The sequence below is a fragment of the Oncorhynchus gorbuscha genome, linkage group LG23 (assembly GCF_021184085.1).
Source record: "Oncorhynchus gorbuscha isolate QuinsamMale2020 ecotype Even-year linkage group LG23, OgorEven_v1.0, whole genome shotgun sequence".
NCBI classification, from domain to species: Eukaryota; Metazoa; Chordata; class Actinopteri; order Salmoniformes; family Salmonidae; genus Oncorhynchus; species Oncorhynchus gorbuscha.
Window position 1 is genome coordinate 59385597 of NC_060195.1, and position 14551 is coordinate 59400147.

Below are 14551 nucleotides of genomic sequence, written 5' to 3' on the forward strand. Positions count from 1 at the left end.
TCAGAGAGAAGCAATCTATTGCTGCTCTACCTCCCGGCTGCAGTGGTTGTAAAACCAGACACAGAGGTAGAAATCATCCTCGTCACATGTGCATGTGAGTTAACCCAATGAGTCCCACCGTAACGCAGGTGTGTTTTGGACTTCTAACCCCTTTCAAACATCAATGTAACATTGGATACGTCTATTTATTCTGATTACGTAGATACCAACCATTAGTCTGTGTGATTAATAAAACCACATATTTAATTCATAGAGAGACATCAGCCTGCAGGGGTTAAATTAGGATGAGAGGGGCGCTGGGAAGGGACCAAGTAGAATGGTTTCTAATATACTTTAGTGGGCACCAGCCACAAGAAACCAAATATAATTTAAAAAACACTTTAAAAAATGTGTTTATAGATAATAGCAGTCCAATTGGCAGTAAAGTAAAGATTTTTAACAAAGAAACTGTTCTGCTCTGATTCATTATAATTGGAGAAGTCACTTGTCTAGCCATAAGGCAAGAAACAGGTAGCCTACTTAATCAGTAACCTACTCTGGCCACCGGTAAACATGTGTAGTGTGTTAGGCTAATTAAGTAGGCTATGACATACAATCCTGACCTTGTGACTTGACTGAGCTAAATGTGTCACTCATTAGAATTGCACAGTGAATGCAGGTCTTCTTCGTGGCACACCTCGGTGCGGTGACAGATGTGACAGCAGAGATAGCCTGATGTTTTCAGTCAGAATGGAAAAAAGCACACACTGGCACTGATAAGAGGTTGAGCATACAAGGCATCATACACACAAATGCAGCTAGGCTATACAAAGAGGGATTTCCTTCAGTCTCTCTCTCTCTCTCACACTCTCTCGCTCTCTGTTTTCTCATCTGAAAACTGAAATGGTGCTAGTTCAGTCTCCAAATTTAGAAAAGAATGAGCCTCATTAAAATAATGAGCCCCATAATTGTTTTTGTTTTTCTGCTCTTTTTGCACACCAGTATTTCTACCTGCACATCCTCATCTGCGCATATATCACTCCAGTGTAAATTGCTAAATTGTCATTACTATTGGCCTATTTTTTGCCTTACCTACTTAATTCATTTGCACACACTAAACGTTTTATTTATTATAGGGAGGGAGGGCTACATGTCACCTCAGCACCCTGGCAAACAGAAATATTAGTAAGATCAAATCTGAATAACGGACGCCCTCTGCAGGTACATTTATGTACTGTTTATTTCTACGGCGTCCACGAAGGAACAAACTAGAAATTCCCTATTACGGATTCGTTTGATGAGTTGTGTCCTAGCGCCATCTCCATATTTTTTTTCAAAGACCCCTTTGGATACAGCCCGGCAGGGAAAGGGTTAAGGAGCGGGGGGTCCAGATGCCTCCTCTCCTGCTCGCTATGACGAACAAATGAACTCCCGGGGAATGAAATTTAAATTCCACAAAGGAGAAAAAGTCCTCTGTTTCGAACCTGACCCTACGAAAGCTAAAGTACTCTATGATGCAAAGGTAAATGGCTTGTTGTTTAGCCAAGAGTTTGTTTGCGGTCACGAGACTGATACCGCATGCAATTCCCAAACATTTTGATTGCCAGTTTTTATGGCTTTATCCAATACTGTAGCTAAGTTAGACATTATGTTTATTTAATATATCCGGATAGACCACAGAAGGCCCGACCGAGGTTGTCATGCTAGCTAGCTGCTAAAAGGCTAACGTTTGTTATTAGGCTAACTGGTTGGTTTATGGCAAAAAGGAGGCCATCAATAATGGCTGCAGCCTTGTTATTTGTTGCTAATCTCTGCACATACTGTAGGTAGCCAAGTTAGCTCGGGTATATTTTCTTAGCTAGCTCGTAGCTGCTACATTTAGCCAACTAAGTAGCTAACGTTAATTGTCATAACTGTCCGCTAACGTTGGAAGTAACGTTAAACTAGCTAGCGTTCACGTTAAACACCAACGGTGAATTAACATATCATTAGTTAACGTTAGCTAGCCTCAGTGCAAGGCCAGGGCAACAAATTACAATCAGCCAACCCGTTGTTTACATAACATTAGCTAGCTAGCGCCAATTAGTAATGTGTTGTTAGCTAACTAATGCGTACTGTTAGCTAGCTGTCCAGGTGTGGTGATACATTTTCCTGCTGTCTGTTACACGATAACTTGAGTTTTGTCGGCTACCGCTAACGTTAATTTCTGGAATTGTATGTTTTAGGTCGTTGATGTTGTAATTGGCAAAGATGAACGTGGAAAGCGAGTCCCAGAATACCTGATTCACTTCAATGGTTGGAACAGAAGGTAAACTCATACACTAGACAGCCTGAGGTGGTGGGCTTGAAGAAGGGATAACTGGGTGGGACAGTTAGGAGGGTTCTCGCTGTGTTCCTGGGGGGTGGATGGGAGGGTCATTCCCTGTTTCTATGAGTGGTTTAGGTTAACTTCCCCATCCTTTGTGGGCTCTGTATGTCGAGCAGCAAAAGGCCTCATTTTCCAAGACTGTTAGCTGATAATATCTACTTTGCAAGCTACTGGTCAAAACCTTGTAAGGTTGGCTAAACATAGTGGTAACTTTTATTTAACAATCCCTTAAACTGTACGTAGTTGTCTATGGTTTTAGCTGTGTATATGGTGGAAATCATTGAGTGTGGAAAGAAACCTTCAGTGGAGCTTTGTCCTTGATATCACTTAGACAAAACTCTCATGCCGACTGCATGCAGCTTGAATTGGAAGGGGCGGTACTCATCATCTGTTGCTTTGTGCCACAGTTGGGATCGATTGGCAGCGGAAGACCATGTGCTCAGGGAAACTGACGAAAATCGCAAATTACAACGTAAACTGGCTCGTAAAGCTGTGGCTCGCATGTAAGTTTGTCTCCATTGGAGAACATCGGAAAAGTAAGCAGTAGGCGTGACTGCAGATTTTGGTGCAAGTGTCCTGTCTAACTATGTCCACTTCAACCCACAGGAGGAGAAAGGGATGGGGGAAGAGACGTCGTCGTCTACCCGGTGTTGAGTCAGCTCTGAAGACACTTCCTGAAGAGAAGGAGGAGAGTGATGACGCATGTGAGTTTGACTGTAGTTTATCGGAATGGTTTTTCATTTTCATTGGAAATGGCTTTCAAGCTAAAATGACATGTGCTTTTTGGTGGGGGGGTATCTTTCAGGTTTGATTACTTCTTCAGACAACAGTGACGAGGACGATTCCGAGGATCCGGAATCTTTGAAAAGCGAGGAGAGCGACTCTTCTGAAGATTTGGACAAAATGGTAGTGTTTTGAGTTATAGAGTACTACAGACAAATATGTTTTCTTAATACATAACCTATCGACTCGGTTGTTCTATTGACATTGTCTGAAATACACATTTTGACCAAATGGCTGGATGGATCGGAATGTTTGCCTATCTATCTCCAGCAGGAAGAGCAGGAAGCTCACGCTAAGATGGAGAGTGAGGACAAGACCATCAACATAGACATCCCTGAGGTTCTCAAGAAGAAACTGGAGGATGACTGCTACTACATCAACAAGAGGAAGAAGGTGTGTCATTAAACAAAGATAACACCCGCTTTATTGTAGTTCCGTATACCTATTCCTAATCCTCCAAATCCCGAGATATTGGTCATGTTCAGTAGGGACAAAACAAATAAAAACGGGGAGGTACTAACTGAACTAGTCCAATAGGAACACAGATTTGTCATTTTCTGTTGCAATTTCTTTTGCCTCCATGTACCCTACTGAAGGCAACCCTTAACTTTTGACAGTTGAACATCTCACTGCCAATGAGCTGTGATCATGAAGGGCCCTGTTCTTTTTCTCCCCAGTTGGTGAAGCTTCCGTCCCAGATGAACATATTGAACATCTTGGAATCATATGTGAAGCACTTTGCCTTCAACGCAGCCTTCTCTGCCAATGAGAGGTACAGAAGTCACCAGAGTACTGCCCAGACCAGCCTCAGTCTTCACTATGTTCCTCCAGAGAAGAAGTGAGTCCCCAAAGTACAACATTTTTTCTCTCATAGGCTACACAATGTTTTTTTTTTTACATTGCAGGCACCTGCCAACTGACTGATCTACAAATCACCTTGCATCATAAATAACTACTCAGTGTTATTTGTAGATCAAGTATGTCAGTTACAATATTACCAATAAATGCAGCACAGATTCGATGCTCTCAAACAAGGTCATCGTGGATGAAATGATCTTTGATAGTAGCTAGAAGTCACCATTTTGTTTCAGTGAGGAGCTTTGCAAGGAGATGGTGGACGGCCTGAGAATCACCTTTGACTTCACCCTTCCCATGATCCTCCTGTACCCCAACGAGCACGCTCAGTTCAAGAAAGTCAGCTCCTCCAAGTTCTTCCTGCCTATCCGGGACAACACAGCCAGCTCCAGCAAGTAAGACCAACCATCAGGCTATGTATGCAATCCTCTTGACTAATTAACATCGGGTCATTTTCAGGTCGGAAGAAGAAACAAAATGAAGTTGAAAACGTTTTACTGTTGGAAGACGCGAAGTACATTAGGCCATTTGTTCAGTTTGTATAGCTGACCTAAGATGAAAATGCCAGTGACAAATTATTGTACCTTTCTTTGATTTTTGTGATGTTGGATGTCATTACCAAACGGGTCTTTCTTTGATCATCTCCACCCTCCCTTCCTGTCCCAGGACCCTGCGTGAGCGCACCCCCAGCCCCTCGGGCCACAACCCCTCCACCCCCCAGTCCACGGACAGCCAACCGGCCCTGAGCGAGGCCTCCACCACAACGACAAACCCCACCACCACACCCAAACGCCGGCGCTGTGCCTCCGCAGCCGACCCCGACGCCCCCCAGTCCCTGCGACGCTCCACACGCCACACCTCGGGGGGCGAGCGGATGGCGGGCGAGGGGGGCAGTGGCAGCGCTACGACCTCACCCCAGCCCAAACGCCGCCTTGACACGCCTGCCCAGCTGCCCAAGTTCTTCCTCAATCTGGAGAAGAGTGAGTGGCAAGAGAACACACTAAATCACAGAATAAACAGTTGATTGTGTAGTGCTTTACTTTATGCAATGTTACTCATTGCCTCTGTTGTTGTAATGACCATATCCATCCGCTAGATGGCACTCTTCCCTGTTGCCATACATTATAGTACTCTCCCAAACACATGGAATAGTCTGCGCACAGCTTCTCGGTCCTACAGCACACAGTAAATGTCTGTTGTTAAGTGTCCATGCCAATGTTGCCCTCCACCCACACTATCAGTTGATTGACTGCCGTCTGCCCCCCTGTCCCCTTCCCAGAAACCCCTGTCCACAGTGGCTCGTCCTCTCCTTTGCCCCAGACGCCCAGTAAGGAGGGCAGTGGCGTCTTCTCTGGCCTGGAGAGCCGACGGAACAATGAGCTCAACGAGGTCCTGAGCTGGAAGCTGACCCCTGATAACTATCCCCAGAGTGACCAGCCTCCCCCACCCTCCTACCTGTACGGCTCACAGCACCTCCTACGCCTCTTCGGTAGGTGTCCTCCGAAGCCCTTTCTCTGTGTGTGTTTAGTTCAATATAGCCTCCAGTCACTCGTTCTCTTTCAATCTGGTTTCTTCCCCTCATACAGTGAAGCTGCCAGAGATCCTAGGGAAGATGCAAATCCCAGAGAAGAACCTAAGGGCCCTGGTCAAACACCTGGAGCTCTTCCTCAGGTACCTCCCATCTTATTATAGAATAATCATGTTTTCTTTTCATTCTTCTTTTAGTGATCAGCCACACACCATAACTAGGCTAGCACCAGGGCTACAATAATCTCTTATTTTGGCTGCCATAGCTCATACAATCTAGGCCTGGACCGTTTCCTTGTGCTGCCGTAAAGCCAATGTCAGGTGGTTATTTAAGAAGGAAATGTCTTCTCATTAACCTTCCTGGTTAAATAAAGGTCATAAATCACATTTTCTAAACTGGGTGGTTTGAGCTCTGAATACTGATTGGCCGAAAGCTGTGGTATACCACGGGTATGACAAATTACTCTTTATTGTTCTAATTATGTTGCTAACCAGTTTATAATAGCAATAAGGTACCTCCGTGTTTGTGGTATATATATATATATTTATCTTTTATTTTTTTAACCTTTATTTAACTAGGCATGTCAGTTAAGAACAAATTCTTATTTTCAATGACAGCCTAGGAACAGTGGGTTAACTGCCTGTTCAGGGGCAGAACGACAGATTTGTACCTTGTCAGCTCGGAGATTTGAACTTGCAACCTTTCGGTTACTAGTCCAACGCTCTAACCACTAGGCTACGCTGCCGCCACAATATGGTCAGTATACCATAGCTAAGGTCTGTATCCAGGCACTCCACATTGCGTCATGCTCAAGAACAGCCCTTAACTGTGGTATATTGGCCATATACCACACCTCCTCAAGCCAAATTAACGCACATTGGAACCGAAGATGCACAAGAAACCAGTCTCCAGGAACAGTGACACTGACTGGGCGAAGCCCGTTATCCCCCAGTCAATCACTGCCTGGTGTATAATTGGGCCGGCCGCCTTGCAGGAAGGGACAGACTGCCATTTAGTTGCCGTGCCAACGACAGTTCCATGATAGACTTCCTTTGGTCACTGCAACGCGATACTGCCCACGTCAGCATTTCTTTGGACGTGCTCATTTAGCTAGCCTGGTGAGTGGTTTCCACTTGATGGGCCTCTGACGTACTAACGTTAGCTTAGCATGCAGAAATGTTTGGACACTGCAGCAGCTTTTTGTATATCTTAGAAAGGAATGGGGGCCCCTGTTGGGAGCAATGGGAGTGCAGTGTGCATTGATCTGCTGACACGCGCACACAATCCTCTCCGCCTATCCAGTGTTAGCCCCGTCACCTGAAGTGTAGCGCATACACCGGGGCAGTTAACTGTGGTGTAATGCTATTAGGTAGCAACTCTCTGTGTGATTCATGCAGCTCACTGAGTGGAAAAAGTGCTCACTGACCTGTAAGCTGGTTCACCCTGCATGCCTGCCACGGTTAATGTAGCCATAATATCGTCTAACAGGATGTGATCAGTCGACGATGGCTTGAGATGTTATTTATGCAGAGGGATTGATTTGCTGTTTTGTGCATGTGTGTGTGCCTGTGTGTGCCTGTGTGTGTGCCTGTGTGTGCCTGTGTGTGTGTGTGTGTGTGTGCGCACCTGCATCTGTCTGTGTGTGTGAGACTGTCGGACTACATTAAAGTGAAGGGAGTTGAGTGGGCGTTACACAAGCCTGCGATTCTAATCTTTAAATCCTGCCCAGCGATCTTCAGCTGTCCCCAAACCTAGGGGATTTATTCTCTCTCCTTTATTAATGAAACGCCTACAGTTTCCCCTCCAGCCACCGCTCTGCGCTGTTGCACACAGAGGGACATATGACTCCTTCTCGCAGCTGGGTAGGTCTCAATAGTCTATTAGGGGCTTCTTCCACTAGTGTCATGTTTTTATTGACAATAACCACATTTCCATCCACAGTGTTTTATGCAAGTGATGTCATTCCATTTAGAAATAATTGTGACAGCTGTGATGGAAACAGGAAGTTTCTGTATAATTTTATGAATTTGTTCATTATATATGGTGGGATCTTTTTGTGTCAGTAAAATTAATAATGTGAGAAATGGAGGTGGAAAGGCCTTTATGCAGAAATATTGATATAATAACTATAATCTCGAAGTAAACTTGGGAGTCACGCGATGACATGGTGTGGGGTCCTCCCAATACAACTGGGGAAACCATGCGGTTTATTAAGCTGTGATGAACTTCACAGGGTGGTGAAAATGTACGATATGATCTTGATGCACCTTTCCAATAAATATCAAATGTATTACTCTGGTGACATGATCGATGCTTGACTACTATTTGACAAATAAAAATATTATTCTCATGTAGACTAGCCTACCAGCACTATCGGCAAGTTGTTGCCTAAACCACACGTGCCAAGACCAGACTAGGCATATTTGCTATTTAACGCAACAGTTTTTGTCATAAAACTATTGACAAGGTTGAAAATGTGATTAACTTTTTGTGTATTGGTTTTTATCCGCGACAAGTCAATTTGGTGGAAACACACTGCTGGTGGGAAAATGCACATTGGCTTTGTGTAGATTTTGGAATATTCGCATGAAAATCTGTCACTAATTGGATAGATACCTGGTTACTTGTCTGAAAATACAGGAACGTTCAGAGAAATAATGTTGGATGCTTTAAGCAATATATTGATGCCTGCCTACGATGGGATTTAAGTTCAGCTGTTCACACCCATTTATTTTAGTCTGCTACGGATTGAAAACTAGCATCTTTAGAAAGGAGGTCTCTTCAGACTAGTGAGAGACAGGAAGGATAAAAACCGTACTGGATGTTGACTGTAGCAAAGTGGAGAAGTGCATGCCGGGATTGGGCACACGGACGGATCTCTGGAAGAATCGTGAATCGTCTGGTGTGTTTCTGTGATAGAGGGAGGAACAGTGGTGTAAAAATATTTTAAAGTACTACTTAAGTATTTTGGGGGGTATCTGTACTTTACCATTTATGTTTTTTTACAACTTTTACTTCGCAACATTTCAAAGGAAAATAATGTACTTTTTACTCTACTTTTTCCCTGACACCCAAAAGTCCTAATTTCATTTTGAATGCAGGAAAATGGTCCAATTCACACACTTATCAAGAGAAGATCTCTGGTCATCCCTACTGCCTCTGATCTGGCGCAATCACTAAACACAAGTACTTAATTTGTCAATTGTGTCTGAGTGATGGATTGTGCCCCTGGTTCTCCATAAATATATATTTTTTTAAATGGCAATTGTGCCATCAGGTTTGTTCAATATAAGGAATTTTAAAATGATTTATGCTTTTACTTTTGGTACTAAAGTATATTTAAAACCCAAATACTTTCATACTTTTACTAAAGTAGTAATGTTCTTGAGTCATTTTCTATTAAGGTATCTTTACTTTTACTCAAGTATGAGAATTGGGTACTTTTTCCACCACTGGGGAGGGAGAGCGAGGATGCCTGTGTCCGCCCAGCTGCACTCCCATGAAAATGTCCATATCTAACATCTGCAGAGAAATGTGGTTCAAGTTTACAGCCTTTGCTCTACATATTCACTGACTAATAGATAGGACGACCAATAAATAATGAAATATCTCTGTAGCCACGGTCGCGTGGTCCGTGCTGACTTGTTCGGTGCGCCACAACGACCATAATCATTTGTCGCCGGTTAAAGCGCCTCTTAATTTCGCCCTCTGATGAGGATAATTTGTTTGCAGATGAGATGGCAAGATTCAGAGGATTTGGCTGAGCAGCGGTTACTAAGAACATTCCGGATTATTTTCCCTACTGATTAGACGTGGAGATTTTCCCTCTCCAACTCTGGCGAATTGGGTTATTTAAGGCAAGTTACTAAAAGCACTGACTGACTGCAGGCCTGGAGTGTGGTAGGGGTGTTAACAAGCCCCCTGTTGGAAGGAAGATGCCAGGATTGGGAGTGCTGAGTAACTAGTCTGTTCCGTGACATCCACAGGAGTCGGGGGAGTGATGCATTTCCCACAGTGGTCTTTGTTTCAAATGCATTAGCTGTCTGTTGATGGACATGCTGTGTTAACTAGCCTTAACTTCAGACTTCTACTCAGTGTGGTGAATTAGACCCTGTTATGGTGTTATATCTATCTTCTCTCTCTCTCTGTCCCTCTTCCTCCATCTCTCTCTCTCTCTTTGCTCCCCAGGTTTTTGGCTGAGTTCCACGAGGACTTTTTTCCGGAGTCGGCGTATGTGTCGTCATCGGAGGCCCAATACTGCATGAAGCACCCGCGGGCTGTTCCCTGACCCCGTTTATCTCACCCTGCCTCGCCCTGAACTGCACTGCTGGGAGGGGAGCTCCAAGCTGATTCCCAAACCATCCCTTTCACATCCTCTCTGAGACTGCGCCATTGTCCCTCTCTATGTTCACCCCTTGCCCTCCTAAATCCAACCCATGCGGCGATGTGGTTTTGCCTGGCCTGTCGTAAAGAAATAAAGCAAGGGTCTTGGCTTCTAATCGGCCCAGTACCTCACGCTCCCCAGCCCCCAACCTGGCAGTCTGGCCTTAGGAACAGACCCCCCTGGATGCAATGATTACCCAAAGGATGGACGTCTATACTTGTTATCCTAGGCTGTAGACCCTAACCCCCTGCTGGGGTCTTTCCCACAATGCTGACTTTGTCTTGCTTTCTCTCGCTCTGCGCTCAAGAACCACGTTTGGCCATCTCTTACTCTAGCAGCGCCGGCTTCTGATCCTTCTCTCTCCGTCCGCCTAGACAAGCATACACTGAGAGAAGGGCTATTTGATACGTTTGCTTTACGTGTGGCTATTGGAGACTGTTTGGCTTCTCCTCGGTTCGCCATGCTTGCTGCCCCAAGCCACGCTTCAGTGTGTGTTGTCGAGTTAAGCTATTTCTAAATGCTTGTAGAATGTCATTACTCTAGTAATGTCTACTATCTGTGTTCCTCTTGCTTAGAGGGGCTGTGATGTTATGGGCACTGTGTGTTCATATTTATATTTGTCATGGCATTACCCTCAATGTTTGAAGAAGGTCAAGTTGATGTATAAAATGCCTTACTCTGTTTGTTTTATTACACTGTTAACTTGTAGACTCGAACAGGAACATACTGCGGAGTTGGAAATGTGAAAATATCAACTTTCAGTCTGTTTTCTATTAGTATTATCTGAAATAAAAGTTGGAGCAATGTTTTTTTGCATGTGGTTTGTGAATATTGCTGTTCTGTTGATTCATAAAGACCTAGGCCGGGATTCAATGCAAGGCATGTTATATGGCAGCACAATATAAACAGGTAGTTTACAATTGAGCCGAACTGTACAATGTTTATCGTGCATGTAATCTCTGCGAATGTTGTTGCCTTTTAAAAGGTGAATTGTCGGCTGTGTAGATCGCTGTGCTATATAACGCGCCATGCGTTTGATCCTGGTCCTATTCTCTGCTGTTCTTCTCCAAGTTGAGTCCCTTTCCTTAAAGAAACATTCTTGACACTATATAAAGGTTGTTCTAAACTACAGAAAAGTACAAGGGCAGATCGTTGGGTTTATCCTCATGGTGAATCTGCTACGGTTTGAGTTTGAACGGGGCCTTTGGTCTCAGAGGTGTGATATCAGAGATTTGAGAAGGGCAACCAGAGGAGGGAGCCTGGACCGAAGGTAGTGTTCTTCAGAGGATGACTTCAGCCTCCTTTGATGGGCACACAGCGTTTTGGGTTGTGCCTTGTCGGTCAGTCACTAGATTTTGGTGCTGCTCCATTGATTTTGAGGTGCCAGAGTTCCTGCCAACACACAGTACCCGTAGACCAGGGATCATCAACTAGGTTCAGCGGCAGGCCAAGTTTTGTATTTTTTATTTTAGATGATGGACAGGGACGGAACATAATTTCCAAGAATTTGTAGACTGCAAATTGACCTCAAGAAGCACAAAACAGATCTAATATTTGTCTAAAACAAAATTTCACCCCTTTCATTTGTATACAATCACATATACGGTATGTCTGTTATGCGTGGGAATACGTTGGAACAGATTTGAAATAAAATCACTAAGCTGATTTGCTGGTGTTTTAGTCTTGTGTCCAACAATAAAAAAAATTGAGGGGCCAAATAAAATCACTCGCAGGGCCAAAGTCACCCGCGCACCAGTTAGGGAACCCTGCCGTAAACAATGCCTCCCCTCTGTCAGCTTCTGCCGTAGCTGCCTGCTGTAGAAACCCTCTTAACATTGACCAACACACACACTGCCTCTGAATATGGGTTCTTGAGTGTAAAGGCCAGTGTTGCGATCGACGTACAGAATATTTTTGCCTCTGAACAACTCCAGTGGTTCTGGTTGCTCTGACTGAAACCCCTCCCTCAAGCTATCACATTGCCTCTAAATCAGGGGTATTCAACTCTGACCCTACGAGGTCCGGACTACTGCTGGTTTTCTGTTCTGCCTGATAATTAATTGCACCCACCTGGTCTCCCTGATTAAAGGGGAAGAATGATTCAAAAGAACTAACTGGCTTCGAGGCCCAGAGATTGAGGACATGATGGGGGGTTTTTGGAGGGAAAATGCTTAAGGTAGCCTTTGACTTGTGATTACAGTCCTATCATGTGGTCAACATCTCTAGGTCAGAGGGAATGACTAGAGCCTCATCTCGCCACCGGCTAACCCAGCCCTGATCCTCTTCAGAACAACCAGATAACTACACCAAGGTTCTGGAATCACTGGCAAATGTGATGGATTGCAATGATAGGATACAGTATGTAGGCCTAACCAACGCTGTTGCCTTGTGGTTAGTGTCTGCCCAGAGAATGGAAGGTTAGGGGTTCAGTCCTCGGGGGAGTCATACTTACAACTCAAAATGTCACAAGTTTGCTGGCTGTCCTCCAGTGATATCTTTTGATGTATTAGTCCCCCTACATAGTTTTCATATCAGATTTCATTTTGAAAATACACTGCTTTTTTTTCATCCCAATACTTTAAAGTGTCACGTACACATTTGACACTCACCAATGAAAACAGGGACAGGTATATTGTCCACATTTTGAGCCATATTGCCATGTGGCAGACTATCACGTGTTATTACTTTGGCTACAGTCGGTGCAGTGCTGAAGCTTTCTACTCAATACACTAGGAGGGTTTCCATAGCAAAACTATGCTCTTTGCACCCTCAGCCCTAGGGAGGTTATCATTGCTACCATTACAGAGGCTAAGTGGGTCTAGCGGTAAGCGCTAATGCTTTTTGGATAGAATGGAGTCCTGTAATCAACCACTTCTACCTGGAATCCGAGATCAACACCCTGCTTCGGTGGTATCATATGGCCAGGATAGAGCTTTGTGTTCAAGAATCTCCGTCTCTCAGCCGCAATAAATCGATTTCTGTTCCACCCTCTCGATATCCACTTACCAACTGATTCAATTGGCTGGAGAGCCGTGTGTGTGATATCACCTGAAGAAGATAGCAACACTCATCTCGCACAACTCCTCACCTCTTTTGTTAGTTTCTTCTCTCTTCTCTCTTAGTCTCATCCCTTCATCTCACCATCATTCTCCAGTGTGGCTGTCTGGGCATCATGAAGGGTGGTGATGAGCGCAGGCGGAGAAAATAGAGAAGATGGACACTAAACCCCAGTGTTGACGTGTCAGTGATGGATGTCGGGTGGCAGGAGACAGCCATTACCCAGCAGCCTGCAGAGTGAGTAGCCTCTAGCTAGCACTTGAGGTTTGGTTCTCTAATGACAGAGAGTGAGAACAACTCTACTTTCCTCGGTCTGTTTTCTCAGTAGATGCTGGTTCCAAGCAATGCTAATATTTAGGAGTAGAAATTGAGTGTTGAAGGTCATTAGGGTTGTACTGTACCGCAAGTATTGGTTGAAATTCCTAATGTTGTAACGTCAGAAATAGTTTGGACCTAAATAACTATCAAAGTTATCCACCAAACCATCAAACCTTTTGAATCTCAAACTGTTGTTGTGAATGTTTTGTCCTCTGATTGTCTGCTATTGTTGCTACTCCTAACCAAGTCCCTGACTCAATTTTTCTGGCTCCGCTAACTTCTCCCAGGGTGTCACTTTCTAAATCTCGGATGGGCTCTAAACACTACACCCCCGCAAAGACACTTACTGGGGGGGATCCTCCTCAGTAAATTTCATAAAAATAGTGAAACATAAACTAAAGATAAACTATATTAAATATATTTATGTCACCAAATAATTTATTAAAACACAGCAGCACTCTAGTGTGGCACCATGGTGTAGCCAGAGGACAGCTAGCTTCTGTCCTCCTCTGGGTACATTGACTTTAATACCAAATCTAGGAGGCTCATGGTTCTCACCCCCTTCCATAGACTTGCACAGTAATTATGACTACTTCCGGAGGACGTCCTCCAACCTATCAGAGCTCTTGCAGCATGTTGTCCACCCAATCAAAGGATCAGAGAATGAATCTAGAACTGAAAGCATAAGTTACCGCTAGCTTGCAGTGCATCAAACGTGGTGAGTAGTTGACTCAAAGAGAGAGAAAGACAATAGTTGAACAGTTAACTAATTCATTTCTTCCAAAATGAAGGAGAAGCAACAGAGAGAGAGAAAGAGCTAGCTATATTTGACTGTATTTGAAAAAAAAGTTCACTTAGCTAGCAAATGTAGCTAGCTAGTTTAGCATACTCAAACACCCGGCTCAAACAGAGAGGGATGTTATGTTAGCTAGCTGGCTATGGCTATACAACACTGGAACTCTTCCAAGTCATATCATTTGTTTTCCTACCGGGGCCCACTGTTCACTGTACTGCATGAGTGTAGTGGGTTTACTAACTCGTTAGTTCTAGTTGACATAATGTGTCAACAATGTAGGCTGTGTGTAGCGATTAGCGGTCTTTGACTGGAAAGGTTTTTTCACGTGGTCACAGACAACTGATGTGTTGTGCACTGAAGTCCACAAGTGAAGGGAAAATATGAGAGGAGGAGAGCGCGTAGACAGCTGCGAGAAGGAATTATATATACAACGAGCAAAGTGATCATGCTGTTTTTATGTGAATCAGGGGTGTATTCATTCCA

The 14551-nt window shown here is 44.2% G+C and overlaps 1 protein-coding gene across 2 annotated transcripts; it reads left to right on the top strand.

Moving 5' to 3' along the window:
- Positions 1–1256: 1256 nt before the first annotated feature.
- Positions 1257–10705, top strand: LOC124011707 (male-specific lethal 3 homolog). 2 transcript variants are annotated; one of them, XM_046325204.1, is made up of 12 exons: positions 1257–1501; positions 2205–2287; positions 2755–2850; positions 2954–3051; positions 3153–3253; positions 3404–3523; positions 3808–3968; positions 4222–4380; positions 4652–4965; positions 5265–5474; positions 5572–5656; positions 9702–10705. In XM_046325204.1, exons 1-12 carry the CDS (start codon positions 1403–1405, stop codon positions 9799–9801), a joined length of 1626 nt encoding a protein of 541 aa, XP_046181160.1. In that variant the 5' UTR covers positions 1257–1402; the 3' UTR covers positions 9802–10705. The 2 variants fall into 2 exon arrangements, with proteins under 2 accessions (XP_046181160.1, XP_046181159.1); XM_046325203.1 differs by having other exon boundaries at positions 1258–1501; positions 3401–3523.
- The last annotated feature ends 3846 nt before the right edge of the window (positions 10706–14551 follow it).